This window comes from Pleurodeles waltl, chromosome 1_2, assembly GCF_031143425.1.
Source record: "Pleurodeles waltl isolate 20211129_DDA chromosome 1_2, aPleWal1.hap1.20221129, whole genome shotgun sequence".
NCBI lineage: Eukaryota > Metazoa > Chordata > Amphibia > Caudata > Salamandridae > Pleurodeles > Pleurodeles waltl.
The window spans coordinates 468,752,939-468,774,328 of NC_090437.1; the positions used below are offsets into that span (position 1 = coordinate 468,752,939).

General features: G+C 39.9%; 1 protein-coding gene across 2 annotated transcripts in view; it reads right to left on the bottom strand.

The window, feature by feature from the left end:
* The window catches only part of SVEP1 (sushi, von Willebrand factor type A, EGF and pentraxin domain containing 1), an 881,565-nt gene that overhangs the window by 574,657 nt on the left and 285,518 nt on the right, over positions 1-21,390 (bottom strand). For both annotated transcript variants that reach the window (XM_069240886.1, XM_069240895.1), the window contains exons 4-5: positions 13,064-13,222; positions 2,119-2,298 (exon numbers count right to left, since the gene is read on the bottom strand). In XM_069240886.1, coding sequence (XP_069096987.1) covers positions 2,119-2,298; positions 13,064-13,222 — 339 coding nt within the window. The remainder of the gene's footprint in view (positions 1-2,118; positions 2,299-13,063; positions 13,223-21,390) is intronic.

Sequence of the window (21,390 nt, forward strand, 5' to 3'; positions counted from 1 at the left end):
CTATTAGAACAAAGGTCACTTCACAAAATTCTTTACTGGCTGCAAAAATGGTGGTCACAAATTGTGACCAGATTTTGGCAACCAGTGTTTTGTACATCTGTCCTTATGTGCTGTTAAGGTTTGGTTGATGTTTACCTTATGAGTGGCCTTGCAATTGTGGCACAGTTACATGTTTTGTTATTAGATGTGGCCTGCACTTAGATTTGGCCTGGTGTTGTACTTTTGTTTTTCTTGTGTCTATCCACTGTGCCTATCTTTGTAGCTCTAGAACAGTGTTATATTGTGTGGACTGTGGCAAATGAAAGCAGATGCTGAGCTGTGAACACTTACTGCTTCTAGTGGGGAGGCAGTACCGCTGAATTTAGTGAATAAAGTAACCTACAATTTTTTTGGCCAATTTCCTGCTTTATCGTCTTGGCACACTTGAGCAGTGATTTCAGGACATAACATCAGCTCACCAATGCCACTTGCATGAAATTCCGACCCTAGTAAGGCAATAAAACAAAAAACGGTGAGCCAAGCATTCTCCTGTATAGCCCTTAGATTGTGGAATGCATCTGGGAAAATTTCACGCTAGCCACATTCATTAAATATTTCAGGAAGTCCCCGAAACTCATCTGTTGAAATCATATCTAACTCTTAATCTAGATACGTCTTTAGGGTTTAACTCTAAGATTCCTGCTGATGGCCATCTACAGGAACTCCCTATGGTAAGCTGTCTCCTGTAATATTATTTGTATCTTTCCTAAATTGTCATGCTGGAGTTTCATATGACATGTCGTAAAACTGTTAACCAGTATGATTGTTCATGGTGAGGTCATGTCTAAAAAATATCATCTTAAATAAATACAAATAAATGCAAACTAAATGATAATCATGGTTACTACTTACACAGTCTGACTTGAATCAATGTATTTATTAAAATCATCGACCACCACATGGTGTATGAATGGGATTTTACACCAAAAAATAACTGCATTTCATCCAATATCCACGTGGAAAATGATTTTGTACATGACCTTGATTCAAGAAATTTCATCAACAAATGTTAATAAGCGGAGCCATGAAAAAAGTGTCTAGTTAAAGTGGAAGAAAGGTGCAATCTTGAAACCTGTGGAACATAAAACTAAAGTATGTGGTTGCTGAAATCCCACCAATCATGGTAAATGCTATTATATTCCTTACAAATGAAGATGGTAGCCGTCACTTTTGCCCTTCTGTGACAGATAACCAATGAACATAATGAAGATCCGATGTTGTACAATGGGAAGTTGAACGAACCAACTTCCATTCTTTCTTGCAGTATTTCCCTTTGCTGTCTGACTAAAGACTTGGAGGTGCTGAATCTTCAAAATAGCGCTTGTAAAGTTTGTAAGAAATATTTTCTACATAACCGGCTGCTTGAAAGAATCAAAAGATTTCCTCCAGATGCTTAGAAAGGAAACAATGAATCACTAATTCATCTGCTCAGGACATGTAGCAGATTACCACTTGGCACCAAAGCTAGATGTGTCATTAGAGTCTGTATATGATATTTTAGTAAAGGCACCGCATAACCTATAAGAAGTTTATGTGCGTCCCATGAACGTCAATTCACCAAAATGCTAAGGGTAGCGGAAGTGACACCACATGCCCTTTAACCTTCAATTTCACACAAAGGCATTCTTACACATACACATATTTACACTTGCACACATACTCTCTCTCATATAAACACAAAACCGCAAGCATGCACATTTAAAGGCACTTTTTACTTATCTCAGCTGCCAGGGAAGGCTATATTCCAGCTAACTGTACTCGATTTTTATTACACTAACAGTGAATAATGGAACATTATTCACTGTTAGTGATAAAAACGTTGAAAGGTTGAAATAAAACAAAATGGAGACCCAACCGACGTCCATAAGGACGAGCTGCCACTGTGTTCCTGGCGCTGCTTTTGCCATCTTTGAGGCCAGGGGTCGCCAAGACAGTGCCATGAGTCGCAAAGGGTAAGCCAGGGGTCGCAGCTGCGATCCCTTGGCGACCGCTAAATGACGTCCACGATGCGTTCTTAACCGGTGTTACAACTCTGAAGCGGTGGTAAATTCTTTATATTAAACTGAGAGTCTTCCTTACCTCTGCACGTCGCCTCTGAGCCTGACCACACGCCATTTGGTTGACAGAGCCGGATGCTGCTCCCCACAAGATCAAATCCATTGTGGCACCGAATTCCACAGGCTGCGTCAAATTGGTTATTGCAGACGTTCTGGATGAAGTACCCATTCTCCGGGGGACGCATCTCAGGACATTGGACCACTAATTAAAGAAAGATGTCGAAATTATTAGTAGTGTTTTTTTCACTCTATCTACATAGCATTCCCCATATTAATCACTTGTTGTTGTTTTTTTAAATTCATATATTAACGCCAAAAGCTCATTCAGCGCTTTGGACTCGTTAAAGATGTTAAAAAAACAATGTACGGATGTGCTCAATGAATTAGCCCTATTATAAATCAATGAGACATGTCTAGAAGCTGTCTGAATTATTTTGCACGTATCTCTGGATAATTTATAATTCTACCTGAAAGAATTACAGAAGGTACAGCGAAACTTATTTTTATTACAACAACAGCGATTTGTATTCCACAGTTAATTCATAAATTACCACAGACGTGCAACATTTTTATTTTCCATGCTATTAGTCATTACAGGAAAGATAGAATCTATGCATTTTCTACATAATCTGAGTCAGGATGGTTTTGAGCCCGATTTACATTAAATGGATTTGCAGGAAATCCTCCTTTTCTGCATAGTCACCCCACATTTATTTCTTTTTCTGGGCTCTACTTTTGCTGGACTTAGAACTCTGTGCACTGTTACCCCTGCTGAACTGGGGTAAAGCGCCTGTGCTTCCCTTTAAACATTGTTAGATTAGCTTACCCCTAACTGCCCTATTTAACTTGAATATAAGACCCTAGTCTATTGTACTGAAAATGTACCCAGGTCCAGAAAGAGAAAAGCCACCTGAGAGTTGCAGTACCTATTGTGCCATCCACAGAGTGGGTCTGGAAGATAATAGAACAGTAGACACAAAACTAGCACGTAAGGATACGTTTCTAGGCAACTTTGAGGAGAATATTTATTCAAATGTAACGCCTGAGTATGTGAGCATTATGAAAACTGGCAACTGCTATGGATTTCCGTTTCTCTCAGCTTCTGTCTCCGAAAGGGTTACCTATTCACAGCTTCCTCTGAACTATTATTTCGAATGCACCATACCTCACGGACTACAATGTTTCTATGGGAAAGTTTACTAAAACCAACAATTTGGAGCCTATTTCTAATAATTTAAGTTTGATTATGTAACCTAATTTAAAATCTGATATCTAATAATTAATTTATGTGTAAATTCAGTAAAGTGGAGTGTGAATATATTAGAGATCATGATGAAAGAAATGGGAGAATTAGTAGAGACTAAGAAGAAATGAGAGATAATGATTTACAAGAGGCTGAAGAGAAATTCAAATATTGAAGAATGCATTTGAGAGTGGAAAAAGATAAAAAGAAGGGAGTAATGTATATGTTGCCTGAGAAAATCAGAAGAGAGTGATAAGCCAATAGAAATGGCTAACAAGAGTGAGTGCAATGTGATTATATGGTTTCTTACCTGTAAGGCTAGTTTTGCAGCTTGAAGAATTTTCTGGATTCAGATGCTGTGCATTATCCTGCCATTTAGTGTTTGGGTCTGGAATCTCTTGTATAGTGGTAGTCCTTCCACTCAGTTTTTTTTTTTTTTTTTTTTTGTGCGTAAATGATGCCACCACTTGGGCCTAATCCAGCCCTTCCTTATGTCATGTATCCTCCCCAGAAACTTCCATGCGTGTTTGGCATCCTAAGATTCTTTTCTTTCTCATCTTGTGGTGAGGTGGGTGAGCTGCATATGAATCCACAAAATTCTTCAAGCTGCAAAACTACTCCTACAGGTAAGAAACCATTTAGTTTTGCAGAATAAATCATTTCTGTATTCACATGCTGTGCACTGATTTTGTAGCAGTTTTTCAACCTTGTGATGCTGGGGCTGAAGATGGGTTAAAGCATAAAAATAAATTCATTAGTACCTTTTGCCCCACTTGAGCTTCCTTGTTCATTTGAATGTCTACGCAATAGTGTTTTGTAAAAGAGTGCACTGACGACCAAGTAGCTGCTATGCAAATATCCTGTAATGGTATTTTTGCGTGAAAAGCTATTGTTGGTCCTTTTTTGCGAGTTGAGTGTGCTCATGGTTTTGTCTGGAGATGTACTCCTGAAGCTTCATGACACATTTGACTAGCCTGTGAAATCCGCCTACCAATAGTATTCTTTGTAAATCATTTTTCTTTTTTGTTGTCTGCAAAAGACATAAAGAGCTGTTTTCCTTTGCTGATTGGTCTAGCTTTTTTCATGTAGTACATTATTTCTCTTTTGGGGTGTAAGGTGTGCAGTTCTCTTTCCACTGGAGTTTTTGCATCTTGGAATCTGAATTGATTTATTGATGTGAAAAAAGATAAACCTTTGGTAAGAAATGCTGGTCTGCCCTCAAGTCTATTCTGTCTTTATGTAGTTGCACGCATGGTTCTTCTATTGTGAGTGCTTGTAATTCACGTACTCTGTGCAGTGATCTCATTGACACTAGCAAGGCTGTTTTGAAAGTGACCAGTTTTAAGGATGCATTGTGAAGAGGTTCAAAACATTTCCTCATTAGTTGTGTTAACACTAAATTTAAGTTCTATGTTGGTGCTGGTACTTCCCTTGGAGGTGCTAATCTTTTTGCTCCCTCATGAAATATTTTGATTACTGGTGTTGTGAAGAAACCCCTTCCTATATGGTCTCTTGTATAGGCCACTACAGACCCCAAGTGCACTTTTAATGAAGCATAATTTAGTTTCGTGTCCAAAAGATGAGTAAGGTAACATAAGATTATTGTGTCTTTTCTATTGTCTTGCATTAGAGAACGCCTTTGGCACCAATTTGAATATGATTTCCACTTTGCTGAATAGCATTCTCTTGTTGTTGGTCTTCTTGCTTCCCTGAGAACGCTATTGTGTTCTTTGGAAGATTTAAGTGTCCGAATTTTACATCCTCAGGAGTCAAGCTGCTAGACACAGCATCATTGGTTCTGAATGGAGAAATCTTCCCTCTTGCATGGAAAGAAGATACTGAAGGTCTGGTAATTTCTGTACATTTTCCTGTGCAAGTTCTATAAAGTCTGCAAACCTGGTCCATCTAGCCCACTGTGGCATTATTAGAATTAGTGTCATTGGAGATTGTTTGCATTTGTTGATCACCTTGTGTAATAGTGGAATTGGGGGAAAAGCATAAGCAAATTTCCCTGACCAGCGTATTGAAAGAGCCTTCAATCCCCAGAGACTGGGGGTGTGGGTGCCTGGATGCAAAGAACTGGCATTTTGAGATCTATGGTGCTGCAAACAGATCTATGTCTGGTGCTCCACATTGTCTGAAAATCTGTTTGCGTACTGATTGTTTGAGTTCCCATTTTACATAATATGGACGCTTACCTGCACTGCCTGTCTGCTTAAACATTGTCCTTCCCTGGTAGGCATATTGTTGTTATGCTCATTTGCTGCCTCTGGATGGCCCACCTCCAGATCTATGGTGCTAGGTTTAGCAGTACATAAGACTTTGTTCCACCCTGTCTGTTAAGATACAACGTTGCTGTTGTGTTGTCTGTCTGAACCCACAATGATTTTCCCCACAGCTGCTTCTGAAAGGCTTTTAAGGCTAGGAACATTGTCTTTAGTTCTAACATATTGATATGTTAGACTGCTTCATGAGCTCTCAAAAGTCCTCAGCTCTTGAGTCTCCCCATATGTGCTCCCCAACCCACATGTGAGGCATCTGTGGTAATGGTTAATGTGGGGGGTTTTGTCTGAGAATGTTCTTCCAATTGCCATATTTGTCTTGTTCGCCCATTTAATCTTTTCCTGTGCTTTCTGTGTGACAACAACTAGATCTTCCCAACTCCCTGTGGCTTGTGACCATTGATTTTGAACCCATTGCTGGATTGGCCTCATATGTAGTCTCAAATTTGATATGAGAGGTATGCAGGATGCCATTTTTCCCAGCATTTTCCCCACAGTCCTCACTGTCAGAAAATGACCCTTCTGGTACAGGAGAGTTTCTTGTAGTAAAGACTTTATTTTTTCTTGCAAGGGTATGTTTTCCCCTCTATTAAATTCATCCTCACTCAGAGGAAAGCTTTTTTTGTTAGGGTGTATATAACGATTTCTCTCTGTTTAGGGAAAACCCTAGACTGTGCAAGGTTGACTTCACTGTGTCTATTTGTTACTTGCATTTCTGTTGTGAAACTTCTTTAACTAACCAGTCATCTAACTATGGATAAACGTGTATTCCCCGTCTTGGTAAATGTGCTGCCACTGCTGTCAAACACTTTGTGGACACTTGTGGTGCCGATTTGATTTCCAAATGCGAGTACCTTGAACTGAAAAGGTTCTCTTACCACAAAGCACAAGTATTTTTTTTGTTTGTTGTGCATTGGGATATGGAAATATGCATATTCTAGATCTATTGTCACTATAAAATCTCCTTTTTACAATTGTGGAATGATCTTCTGCAGAGATAGTATTTTGAAGTATTGTGTTTTTATGAATTTGTTTAGTAATATGAGATCTAGAATTGGATGGAGAGATCTGATTTCTCTTGGTATAGGAAAGTATGTTGAGTAATTACCCTGGTTGATCTCATCCTTGGATACTCTTTCTATTGCATCTGTTTGAAGTAGCTCTTGCACGTATTGTAACAATCTGATATTTTCCTCCTTTGGTGGTGACTTGATTAATTCTCTGCCATAGCCAAATTGTATAGAGTTTAGTATCCATTTGTCTCTTGTTATTTTCTTCCACTCTCAAAAGAAATCCTTTATTCTCCCTCCCACAGGGTGTTGTGTGTGTGAGAGCGCACCCTTAAATAGAGTCACTTATTGGCTGGAGTTGCTGATCCTCTTTGTGGCTGTGATCTCCCTCTTGCTCTTCCTCGAAAAGGTTGCAGTGTTGTAGATTGGAACTGCCACTGTTGCGCCTGACTTTGAGATTGGATAGAGTTTTGCATCCCCTGATGTGAGGTTGTGCCTTGAAAACTCCCTTTCCCAACTGGTCTTATAGATGTAGAGCCTCTTCTTAGGATACCCCTGAATTGCAAGGACCCCATGGACTTTGCAGTCCAGTTGTTCTTTTTTAATTGTCGCAAGGTGCCATTCACCACACTCCCAAACAGTTGTTTCCCATTAAAAGGGGTGTTGATAATATTTGCTTGTACAATGTTTTTGAATCCAGACACTCTTAGCCAAACATGTCTTCTTAGGGTGGTCCTTGCCATCATCTGTCTTCTTGCTGTATCTGCAGCGTCAAGAGCTGATCTCAGACAGGTATTTGCTATGATTTTTCCCTCCTCTCCGAGGGAGGCTGCTCTTTTGCGGTATTGCTCGGGGAGGTGTTTCATCCACGTCGACAATATTGTCCTCCTCCTCACTTGACAACCTCATGTCCCTCAGCGATGGGGGTCTCCTTCTGGCCCTGCATGGCGTGATATGCCTGCCTCTGCTTTTCTCTCACTTTCAAAGTTTTAAGTTTAAACACTGCACAGGCATCACACTCATCCCTTCAGTGGTCCAATGGACAACAGAGGTTACACACTGTGTGGCTATCCTTCTGTGCAAAATTGTGTTGACACCTTGGGCAGAATCTAAATAGTGCATTTTCCATCTTGACCAGAGCAGGGGCCACTCTGTCTGGGCATTCTGCAGTGTACTTCAGTGCACTTGTCTTCAAATCCAATGTTTCCTTGCCTTATCTCTGGAAAAACTCCCAACAAAACGTCCTTTTTTTAGATGCTTGAAGAGCTTTGAGTGATGCTTCCAGACTCAACTGTGGAAAAAAAGAATCTAAAGATGGCGACCACATGTGGATGTTTCCGGGGAGGGTGTATGACATCAGGAAGGGCTGAATTAGGCACCAGATGGTGGGACCGTCAACACTCCAACAACAACAAAAAAACAGAGAGAAATGACTACTGCTATGCAAATTATTCCAAACCCAAACACTATGTGGCGGAATAATGCACAGCCTGTGAATCAAAAAAAGATTCATGCTGCAAAATCAATATTAAGAGGAATATTAAAAGGAATTTATTATGTCTGTGTAGAACTTCTCATTTTACGCTCTCACTTTATTTTGTGGGATGCTAGCTAGCATTAGTCATACCTTGGTTTTATCATATGAATGAAAGGAGTGAATGGAGTGATAGTAAGCTTACAATAGCAAAGTGTGGTTTTGGTTAAGTATTGTTGGACATGTTTGGTGTTTTGATATCTTCTGTTAGTGTGGCTTTGAATGATGTGATAATTAGGAGGCTGTCTACTGTGGAACACCTCTTAGCTACTAACACTGCTGGAGCGTTGACTTGTATTAACGAATACCAAATGGCTATGTATTCAATGGTGATGCAAAATTGCTTTGTATTGGACATTCTTCTTGCAAAAGCGGGAGAAGTCTGTTCAACAGTACTGTACGTTCATACAAGACAACAGAATGCTTATTACATTGGTAATATTAATACTGTTTTACATGAGTTTCTTGAAGAACGTAGGTTGTGGTATCAGACGATGCATGGTTGAGTAAACTTGCAATGGGTTTTGCAAATATTGGTAAATAGTTTGATAGTACTGCAGGGGTTGGACTTTAAAAAATACTAAAGCCACTAATTATTGCTCTATTTTTTATAATTGGTCTCATTCTTTTATTGTAAATTCTTGAAGCAATGTCTTTCAAAAGGGGTTTAAATTGTGGGTGTGAAAAAAAGGTGCCAGAAATTACTACAAATAAAAGGAGGAGTGATTAATCATCAGAGAGGGGTTTAGCTGAAGATGGTTTCGTGTTTTCAAATTAATAAAAATAATGTTTGACTTGGATCCTGAACATTTTGTATCAAAAATGATATTGCTGAACTTTATAAAATTGTGTTTTTCTGTACTTGACCAAACTAGGCCTAGTTTAAACCCAACCCCATTTTGAATATCAAGTGCAGCCATGTTGTATTTTCATTACTCCTCTCATTGCAGGTAACAAAATGTCTTTCCAAATGTAACTGTTCAAAGTCTTTCCTGTCAGTATTTCAGTTGGTCTATTCATTCAATGAGTCCACCCTTTTGTGTGTATAATAAGGTACTATCACATCCAATGACATTAGGTCAAGAGTTTTTCAGTAAGCCTATTAACTAATTAATTCATTAATTAATAAATTCATTCATTCACTGAGTCTGCTACTGTTTTGTGTGTACCAAGATTTGTACTGTCACACTGATTACATTAGATCAAGAGGAGACTATAATTATTTACTAAGGGGATGGGTCTTCGTGTTGTTGCATTTAGTTCTGTCTTATGACTGGTTGAGTATTGTAACATTGTATTCATTTAATGCTAACTAAATTATTTTCACTATGTACTTTTTCATACACAAAGGGCTAATTTTGGAGGTAAGCCAAGAATCACCTCTTTCTTCTTAGAGAGCAGAACTTTTTCAGTCTGACTCATGCTTAAGACTTAGAATAATGCTGATGTCTTTGCTGCATCTGACCTAGCCTTATGCAAGTTCCCTATACTTAAGTTCCCTAAATGAAAACATTTTGCCTTCTGTGCTGCACCTAAACATTGTAATAAACCTTAATTGTTTCTAACTTATACTTCATGTAAAAAAGGCACACTTAATTAATTATGCCGTTTGTTTTATTGAATAATTTGACTTTGTTAGGGGCACATTATCTTATACATTCCTGAGGCTAACACTGCCCTCGATCTCCACAGATGCTTTATCTCATATTTTATCTAATTATCCAAGACAGCATCAATACCCAAATAGGATCATCCTTCAGGATGATTTACAGGGAGATGCTGCTAACAGCATATGGAGATTCCACCACACTTACTTTCTCTACGATGGGCCTCACATCTCTAGCAGGGGCCTCAATGCAGAGCCGCACAGTGCCAACTATCAGCACACAAAGATACTGATGAAAAGTTTCCAGATCCAGTCTAACGCCTCAGGAGTATTCAAAAGTTGCGGATTCTGGGGCTAGAACTCCAGATCTAAAATATGTCTATTCCAATCCCACTTTCCTATTATGTCATCAGGAGTGGTTATTCTTAGCTTCCTTCGAGTACATGGTAGGTGATATGGCACAGCATTGAAGTCTAGACATCCCAGGAAAAGAGCTGTGAGTTTGACTGGTTCACATCCACCTCTGTATAACAGACCAAGTGTATTTAATCATCCAACTTTTCTCAGTGGTGGTAAGGTCTCATTATATCACAATTGACAAATTATAGACATAATTGCCATTCACAAATATTGGGAGTTTGATACATAGCTCAAATCATTAGTTACAATTTTCTAAAATATTTTTCAGTGGAACATATCCTCTTGTGGTGACGTGAAGTTATTTTAGCGTTTGTGTAGGCACATTTATTTTAGCATGAGTCTGAGGCATTCTCCCACTCTCCTAGTCACTTGTCATTTTATTCATCTTATTATTTTAGCAAGGCTTAATTTTAGTGGCAATGTTTTATTATATTTATCAGTTGCCCTTCCATGCAGAATTTGTTATTCGTTTCTTTGCACAACATTTCATCCTGTGCTTGCTCCAAGGCTTTACCAAGTATTGCTTGTCCAGAGAGTACAATGTCTACCGTACACAGACAATATGTGGTGTCACATCAGGGTAGTTCTAAGAACAAAATGTTTTATTATAAAACAACATGCTGCCCCACCAACTTAAAAAACATTCCAGCCAGCCTGCCATCTCATGCTGCACGTTGTTGCAGTTTCTTCTGAAACTCCATGCTTCCTCTTCGCCTGTGTGTGAGGACTCCCAGCTGACTAACAGACCCGTTCTTTACCTCTGGACACAGGTATGGGGAGTGGGCTTCCTTCCTGGGACCAGATAGGTGGATTGGCGCTGCAACTGCTATTTTCTCTCCTGTGGAAACTTAGTAGTGTAGGTAGGGATATTATATACACTATTGTGACAATATGATGGGACTCTTCTAGTGTTTCACTTCCCTGGTCACTGCTATAATAGTGTTGTGTTTCATTATCCTCATAATCGCATTTCATGCCTTTTTACATAGAATGCAGTTGCTTCAATAAAACACGTTCTCTGTGGATCCCCACCCCATGTACCACATAATTCAAAATACAGAAGAATAGCAAAACTACAGAAATAAATAGATTGCTAGATGCATTCCATGTCAACTATATTATTTTTTTTTTGTTTGCTAGTTCTGTGACCTTGTGCTATGTGTCAGGGAGTGTTTTTTATTCAGCTTACAATAAGGGCCTTTCTTACTATGGAGTTGAAAATGGGATTTTTCTGGTTGACTACTTTAATTCAAGCTGGGTCCTAGAAAACAATTTGTTTTCCACTCTCACTTTATTTCAGCCTTCTTTGTTTGAATGTTAACTCAAAAACGAATTTCCTATTGAGACATTCCTGAGGTAAGTAATTATTTTTGGAGCTTTAATGGCTTTTGGGGTCCCATGCAAAAAACTGGATGTGCCCGTGTTATCCCTGTACTGCAGTTCCATACACCAAGCTCTCTCAATGCAGTATTGTGGATTTTAGCCATGTATTTAGCAGCGTCCAATCATTCCTGGCCTTTGGCTAGCCCATAACTTTTAAAGTTGTGCTCTATATCATCTTGGATCATCATTCTACAGACAGCAATTACAACGTGATGCTGTTGGTTGTCCATTGAGTGACATTGACAATAGCTTTGAAGTTACTCTTTCTTCCTTTTTTTTTCACAAAGACAATAAATGCTACTTTCTTTCAGGCTTTGGACTCTGCCTCATGATTGAGGAATAACTTCTCATTTAAGCTTTTTATATACTACTTCTCCTGATGACTGATTGAGGAATAACTTCTCATTTAAGCTTTTCATATACTATATCCCCTCTCTGATGGCTGCTTGCACACTTGCCCTGTGGATTTCTGGTCAGAAAGAGCACAAAGTATTGCGGCAAAATGGAAAGACTGGGTAGTTGCAGTACTGTTGTTTCTTTTGCCACAATGTATATGCCAGCATCTTCTTAACTCCCTTTGTTAGAAATTGCTTTAGTTCATCGCTGCTCTCTACTGACTACATGTCAATTCTTCTTTGCTCCACGGTTTGAGTCCAATACTTGGTCTCAAAATGGTAAGCCTTGCTCCTCTTCCGAAAATGGGCCTCTGCACATCTCTCACCTTTTTGTCACTTTTCTCTTTGCTCATGAGAAAGAGGTGGAAGTTATTTGGATGAATAAAGAGGTTCTTTAAAATGCATTGGTCTATGGCTAATGTATCTAAAAACTGGACACATCAAACGTGGCTTGAGCTCATGATCCATTCAATGTCATATGTGCTTGTGGCTATTGCACATAATGAAATCCCTGCATGTGGCACTAAAACCTCTCATTTTACAAGAGTGCTTGATAAGAGAATAAAGCATAAGGCAATATATAAAAAATATTTATGTGATGATATGAACATTTTGGAGTTGGTCAACACCACATTTGTGTTTTTTTCTGGCAAAAGGGTTTTAATTTTCAAATTATTGCCTCAGTAAATCTTTAAAGTCATATATAAAATGGAATTCAAAGATTTCACAGTAATAAAAGACATGTTTTAGCAAGTTAAAGGCAATTGGTCTTTGCAGTAGCGTAGCATAGCAAGATGAGCACTTGTTTTTGAAGTCTCTGTATGATCTTCAAGTCACAGGATGAAATCCAGAAATGGTGACTCAGCCTTTCATTCTTCAAGTCAGAAACATGAGTACCAATTTTAATTTGGGAGTATTATTCAACATAATAGTCTTGTACACAAAATATTTTAGATAAAAGTACAAAGGATAGTACAGTGGATAACACTTGGATAACAAACGCAGTGAACATATAAAACTGTTGTTATAAGTGAATCATTCAAACAATGTAGGTTTTGTTTCATCAATTCATAACATTGGTTTATCTGACCCACCTTCACATGACTGACCAACAGCACGGAAACCCTCCTTGCAGGTACAATCCTCCACAGATGTACTTCCTGGTGGAGAGGTATGGTTTACATCAGGACATGCAAGGCATGTGCTTATGCCTCCAGGATAGCCTTCAGGCTTGTATGTTCCAGAAGGACAAGCTAATAAATATAAAAAAAACCACTCTCAGTAGTAGCATAGCAGGATTACCATTCAGCAAAAGCCTGTAATATATTACAACCTGTGGTAAATAACTAGATAGACATGCCTATCTATGGTGCCAGGTAAAATCTGACAAAATGTGTGCAGGAAAAAAACAGAATAGGACTGATTTGCAAAATCATTCATGAGTTTGGGAAGTAGCACTCCAAGAGTATTTTGTTTAGGTGCCCTTTGATGACTTTGTGAATGTACCTTAAGTGTCCAACTATCTATTAGGAAAAGTGCAAAGACGGCATTAATTGTATATAAACATCTCCCAAATTTTCACATTATATTTATATTATCGAAGTGTTGAGGCAAATTTACAAGTGCCTATAAAAGTAAGTGAAGGAGTACTATAGGAATATTACTTTATACTCCAAAGTGCCTTTATGAGGTGCTACTAAAATGTTGAGTTTCGCAGGAGGAAATAAATAGCAGTACTGCTTCATCTGACCTTCAGCACAGTGGATATAAGAATGCAGAATGCAGAAGTCAAAATGGACTGGTAATACTGTTACAACATTGAGCCTTCATTATAAGAGATCCAAACTATCATACCCCCCATGTTTGTCCCTTGATGGATTACAGCAGATCAAACCTGTCGAAATGTACTGGAGAAAAGGTCAGTAAGAAAGGCAAAACATGCAGAATTCGGTGTGCTAAACACTAATTCTGTATGTTATGCCTTGTTTTGAAGTTGAAAAATCAGAATAGGAAGTATTTAACGTGTGTAGTAAATACTCTATTCTACGTTGGAATGACAAGTTAGAGGAAATGCCAGGAAAAAAGACAAAGCATTCAGTGTGTTAAAAACTGATTCTGCATATTTTCCCTTATTTTTCAGCTGAAAAATGTGTACAAGGAGTTATTTACCATAGATAGTAAGTACCACACCCAAGGAGAATCATGTTTATAATGTGTGGTAACTATCTCATACTATTCTGCAGGATTTGTAACGACAGAATAAAATGCACACTGACATCTTCTTTACAATATGGCTGTGCTTGGTTCTTTTTTGGACACTGTTTCTACACTTACTCCAACCTTCTTTAGGACTAAAGGAATTTGTGAAAATAGGACAGGACGTAAAATTGGCAATGTCTGTAAATATTTTCCGTTATACCTTTGATTGTTTACTACATTTCCAAAGTCTCTTTTGAACTCGGAAAAACTCTAATGCCCACAACTAGCCTGAGACCTACATCTGCATAAAATTCAACATCCCAATGGATTTAAGATACATTTATGAATACAAAAAATGAATCAGGCCAGAAATGTGTCAACACAAAGGCATTAGAACCTCATTTATAGAGTGGAGTTCAAGACTTCAAAGTTTGACAAAGACTATTATAGTTTAGTGAAATCATTTACAGATGAGAAACATTTTCTAAATGCAGAATTTCATAAACATGTTTTACCACATCTCAATATTGGAATTCATTTATGAAGCACCTAGATAATATAATTGCCGTGTCAGAAACATTAAGCTAAATCCCATGCTGAGGAAATATTGATATGCTTTGGACACTGATAAACATTCCCCGCCAGGACCTTTTTGCATCTTGTCTGGTTATGGCTGATGCATCTTCATTTGTTAAATTTGACAGCAATGTGTTATTGCCTGTCTATTTATTGAAACGGTTTTCGGTTAGCTTTTGCTTAGTTTCTGGCTTTATATAACCAAAATTTACCAAACCTAGATTGCTTAATGGAGTGATTCAAGACAAACTTTCTAACTTGTAATAGGTTATCAATTGTAGATTATACAGTATATGCAAAGCTATTTTAATCAAATAGTGTTCATTTATTGATAAATAAAGAAAATGTAAGTGTTAATGTGTTTCCCTAAAATAATGAGCTTTGAATTGCTCCAACTTAAATTAGTTTGAATCTACAAACGATTCTTGAAATTATACTTTTAAAAATTTGATATTACATTTGGAGTGGAGTGTGTGGAAGTAGGGCATAGGATATTTGCGATGAAAGCTGCCACAGAAATATTGTTAGTGTGACCTAGGCGTAGAGTGTTCTAATCAAACAAAAGGTCATCAGAACTCAGGCATTTTTAAAGGGGGGATAAAATGGCACAATAATTTAGAGAATAAGACACATATTTGTAACACACAAATGTCAGGACGTAGTAAAAATAAACTGAGGACAACCCTGAAAAAAATAGAGAAAACATCTTTCAAACATTGCCACAAGCAACCACAAAATGGCACAGTTTGCAACAGCGATTTAGCTGTGCAAAATAAAAGTATCCATCAACAACAAGGTGAAAGGGAGAACATTTTAATAGAGACAAACACACGCCCTCTCTGACATACATACCTCACAACAAAGTACTTGCTGCTCACTAGAACACATCTATGAAGGTACCAATCATGAAACACTGGAATAAATTTCAAAAGCATCGTCAGAAATCCAAATGGCGCACTATATATGGGTATATTTATGCAAGAAAGGGAAACACTCTTGGTTTTTGTTCTGGTAAACTTCAGAAACCCTATCATCAGAGATGTGGCTTGCTGAGGATCCTATTGCATAGTGCATTTTTGTCCATCACTGTTGAAAATATGTGTTTCAACATACAATGTATATATTCTGAGGATGCTTGGGACCTTCATGTGGACTCTTCTTCATAGATGTACTCCTGTGAAATGAATAGGTTTTCTTAGACATGTTTGATAGGATTATGTGCTTCCATGTGTTTGTTCCCTTAATGGTGGGCATTAATGAATTGGCCAGAAATTTCAGCATGGTTGACATTTTTAACTTTACAGTAAGCGCTTTGAACTTTCATTAGACTTAAAAAAGTGGGATTTGGCTGTGAAACACTAGTTGGTGTTTCTTTTTCTTTTTCTCCCTATGGTCTCATGTAGTTTTGTACTTTCAAATAAAATAGTTTTGACTGGTTGTGCTCATTTGCACTTATATCATTATTTCATTAAAGGAGCTTCATTCATATTACTGCAATGTGTACATGATGTGTGTGATACTTTAAACAATAATACTTTTAACAAGGCCAATAATAAAATACAGAGCAGAAATAATAAAATATTGAATAGCTAGGAATCTATGATTTATTGCTCTTTTGTTAAGTGCCACTAAAACCTATATTTGCTTACAATAAAATTACACTAGGTTGGGTATCTGGTGTTTTGTGAGTGCCCAGTTAGCGCTAGACAGTTAGACTCCCGCCTTCCCTTCTACCCAATTGCTTAATCATTCTAAGGAGGCCATACCCATACCAGGTGGCATACATCATCACCAGGCCTGCTCCTTGTGGGACTGAGCATCCACTGTTGTCAGTGCAAAGCTGAAGATGAATCAGGCATTGTTGCACCTATTACTAACATTCTATTACATTCTTTGGGAATTAATCTTTCTAAACCTACGTTTCCCCCCAGGAGGTGTAGCAGTAAGTCATAAATACACACATAACACCCTGTGTGTCTGAGCTTAATGTTTTAGCTTTTTGGAATTGGATAATGTTATTTTTGGTGGTCAGGTGTAAATAGTGGCGCAGTGGCACATCTATAATATTACCATCAAGAAAAATATAGCAAAACATAGCAATTTATGAGCCAGCATCAGTAGAGGGGGAATTCGACATAACTATTGTAAATAGCATTTGGTGGACTGTGTACATTTCAAGTTAAAAAGAGAGGACACTATCCAACAAGACCCCTAATTTATGTGTCTGTTTAACAAGTGTCAGGGAGAGCCCATGGAGTCAGACCAGGTGAAAGCTAAGGGTACTGGATTCAAAAGTAGGTTATCCATTTTGTGACCATTGTGACAGGGTCGATGTAGCTTCTTTCAGTGCAGGGTATATTTCAGACAACTGTCTAATCTGTGAATATCCCTAGATATTTGCTCGATTTTAAGGGAAGAGTTGAGAATTTTCAGTATACATGTGAGAACTAGTGCCATGTTTTCAAATGTGTGTGTTATCAGAGATAAACTATGTGCCAGGCTCTGGTCATAGGTGGTTAAGTATTTCTATGGTGATGTTTACATTATACATTTCTGGACCATTGTGAAAATGAACTCTAAATGTTGATCAGTTAGTAAGTTGTTGGTTTTCAGGTGCATAGAGAGAAGTGATGTAACAATAGATTCTAATGCTTTCTTAATGCAAGGAAGTCCAAAGATAGGGCAGGAACTGGGTACATCTTTGTTGGACCTGGTCCGTTTTACAGGTTCATCCCCAAACTTTTTGCCTTCCTCCTCCTATTTTTTCTGACCTCTTGTTGTTGACTCTAGGACTATGAGCACTTTAGCACTGCTCAGTGCTCTCCCTCCTAAATTTGGTATGTTTGGCTTGCACCTAATTGGCACATTTAATTTACATGTAAGTCCCTTGTACAGAGGTATCCCTATACCCAGGGCGTGTAAATTAAATGCTACAAGTGGGCCTGTAGGGCAGCTGCGCCCACCCACAGAAGTAGCGTTTCAAACCTGTCTCAGGCCTGCTACCAGAGGGCCTGTGTGTGCAGTTTACTGCCACAGGAACCTGCCATCTAAATTTACTTGCCATGCCTGGAACTCCCCTTTCACTACATGTAAGTAACCCCTAAGGTAGGCCCTAGCTAGCCCTATGGACAGGGTGCTATGTATGTAGAAGGCAGGACATGTGTCTGGTTGTGTCGCCTGTCCTGGTAGAGACAAACAGCCTATTTGGTTTCTCACTGCCTTACTAATAAAATTGCATTGAAAATGCCCTACCTTATGTCTAGGTGGTATTGTCTGATCTATGAGGAGAGGCGTAGGCATGTTTAGTATGGTTGTAATGGTCGTGAGAAATGCTACTTACTGGGGTTGTTGGATTTTTTATTACCATTATTGAAATGCCACTTTTAGAAAGTGGGCATTTCTCTGTGCTTATGACTCTGTTGTTTTGCAGCTTGACTTCAATCCATGTCTGGGGTAGAGTGACAGCTGGGTTTTGTGCATACTTTTCAGACAGCCTGAACACAGGGAGGGTATAGGTGTCACAGAGGTGCACCTACATATTGAATGGCCTTCCTGGGTTGAAAGAGGGAGACGCAGAGCACACCTGCATTTGTAAAGACCATGCCCTGGCCTCACACAAAGGGCTTGTTTAACCCACACTGATGTCTGGAGCCTGTGCTAGAGGAGAGAGGGGACACTGCCAGAACCAGTTAATACTGGATGGAACCTCTTCTCTCCCTTTTCTGGAGACTGTGCAAAATGAGTCTAAGTATAGGGGTTTTTCCCCATATGGGGAGAGACATGGCCGACCTGAACACAGGATGCTGCTGGAGTGACTTGCCAGGAAGTGCCTTAAGGCTGCTGCTGTTATGCGATCTGTGACCTGTTGGGTCACTAAGACGAACTGCCACTGCCTGAAAACCTTTGTGCTGGCCTGTTAGCTTGGGCCTGCCACCGTGTGCCCCATTTTTGCTGTCTCCAGGGGCTGGGTGTTGTGTCTCCTGTTCCCCTGCAGTTTTCCCGTTTGCTCACAGCACATAGGAGCGCTTCACCATTTATGTTTCTTAGTGCAAGAGGAGCGCTTTTATTTGATGAGTAGCGAGTGGAGAGCACTTGGTTCCTTCTACGGGCAGCACGGGATGAGCACTTACTATAGTGACCGATCCGAGGGCAGTAAAAGTGCCCTGGTGCCTTTCTAGCTGCACCTCCCACCTTCCCTGATGTGGAGAGGACGCGAGTAGCTGGAACCAGCGTGGACCAGTGCACCTTGCTGGGTGCACCCCGGGAGCGGGAGGGCTTAGAGTAGTGCCCACTGGGCACAGCCAGGAGGGCTTAGAGTAGTGCCCCCTGGGCACAGGCAGGAGCTGCTTGCTGAAGAGCCGCCTGCCAAGAGTGGCTGAGCACGGCCACGGCGAGCTTGCAAGGAGTGCCCCTGGGGCTCAGGAGATCTCTTGGTGGTGCCCCTGGGGCATAGACAGACTCCTGCTCTTGGTCCGTTCACTGCTGCAGCCCCAGGAGATTTCTGGAGGAGTACAGGGCAGCGCAGTGACTGCTGTGCTGCGCTCGATGGCCACTTGCCCACCAGAAGCCAGTGAAGACCTCAGCGGAGGGAAGCCCAAGGAGGGTCCCCCCCCCTTTTTCTTTTTGTTATTCTGGGGCGAGGCGGGCCCGGATGAGGTTTGGGGCACCTCCAGGTGAACAGCTCTGGTGATCAAGGATAAGTCCCTCCTGTTAGTTCTTGGCCCCACCTGAGTAGGATTCCAGCTGGGAGGCCGGGGTGGTGACACTCAACGAAGGTCCCCGTGCCTGTACAGCCCTTTCCTCTGGTGTCACATTTGTTGTGGTAGGAGCACGTGAGCTCCTCGTTGGTAAGAGTGCTCAACTGAGGACAGCATTCCCCCTAATGGGAGCGCAGGAGCTCCTAGGTTGGGACACTCCCGGTCACCCTCATTGAACATGATTTGCCAGTGGGGGTGTTTCAGGCCTATGTGCATTTCCCCTGTGTATGACATATACCATTTGGGAAATGGGTTTCATGATGAGGTTGTGGCCTCCATGCTAATGTGCTTATTCTGCCATGAGCATTTTTGGTGATGTCTCACTTTATGTGCATTCATGACGTTGTTTTGGCAGTTGTGGTTATGTGCTTACAATGATGTGCATTTTTGGCTAACATGTGTTTACTATCACATGTGCATTTTTGGTAATAATATGACATGGGCATTTTGGGGTAACGTGTTTACTATGACGTGCATTTTTGGTAATAATGATGACAATCTGACAGCTGCCTGTGTTCCAGAATGACCAGTAACCTAAGTGTTTTATGTGACTACTGCTGGCTTTTGCAGAGTACTAGTAACTGTGTGATGTTCTGACAACTGCTTGTGGAGCAGGGTATTACTGACATGTTGTGTTGGGTCTAATGATGTTTTATACAACAGAGTTTATTTTTATATAAGTTGGTGTTGTACTGCTTTTGTGGTGTACTTATTGCATTACGTGTGTTGTGTGTGTTGTGCAAACACTTTACACATTGCCTCTGAGATAAGCCTGACTGCTCGGGCCAAGCTACCAAGGGGGTGAGCAGAGGTTATCTTGGGTGTGTAACTCCCTTGCCCTGACTAGAGTGGGTGGGTTCTGACTGGCCTAGGTGCATACCCTAGCCAACTAGAAACTCAATTTCTAACAATCTTCAAGATCTGAGATCAGTTTTTTAGAAGTAGCTTGATAATCGCATATATGAGATTGGGAATGATTTTGCATATGCCTGAGGACATGGCGGTTTGATGGATTTGTTGTTGAAACAGGCACAAACAGGCCAGGATAAATTGATTTATTTTGCATTGCTGATATCAGCAGGAGGTAAGATTCTTTTAAAGAAAGAGAGAATCTCAGTAAATTCATAGACATGAACCAATCACTGAGCCAAGACTGCCCTACTATAACCCAGGGGATGTAAAAGGTAGGGAAATCTCCCTTACTGCATGTGTTTCATAATAAAGGAAGTATAGTACATTGTTGCAAAGATCTAGTGGAGGGACTCAGAGGCCAGTGCAAATTTAATACTGTTAGAAATGGGGTCTCTAGTTGGCAGTGGTCCTGTCCAAGTAGGGACCTTCCCTCTAGTCAGGGTAAGTGAGTCACACAGCTAAGATAACCCCTGCTCACCCCCTTGGTAGGCAATGTGTAAAGTATTTGCACACACACACACACACATGCACACACACAGTAATACAGTGAAAACACCACAAAAGTATTCCACACCAGTTTAGAAAAATATCCAATATTTATCTGAATAAAACAAGGCCAAAACGACAAAAATCCAACATACACAAGCAAAGATACACATTTTTAAAGGTTAAATCTCAATAAAGTGCTTAGAAACACGATAGCTCCAACTTGGCTATCACAATGTCATTGACAGAGTTGTTCCCAAGAGTCAGACACCACTTGCAAGGGAGTGTCGGCCGGTCACAGAGTTGCACGGACCCCAGGCACAGTACCTTTGGTAAACGATGAAACAAAGACGTTGCATGGAGTCAGGGAAGTGAGGCATCACTGGAGCCATTGCAGCGTTTGTTCCTTACTGCTACCGGGAAGGTGAGACATTGGTTCCTTAGTGTGAGGCAGGAGAGGTGAGTCATCCATTCCATACAGTTGCAGGGGA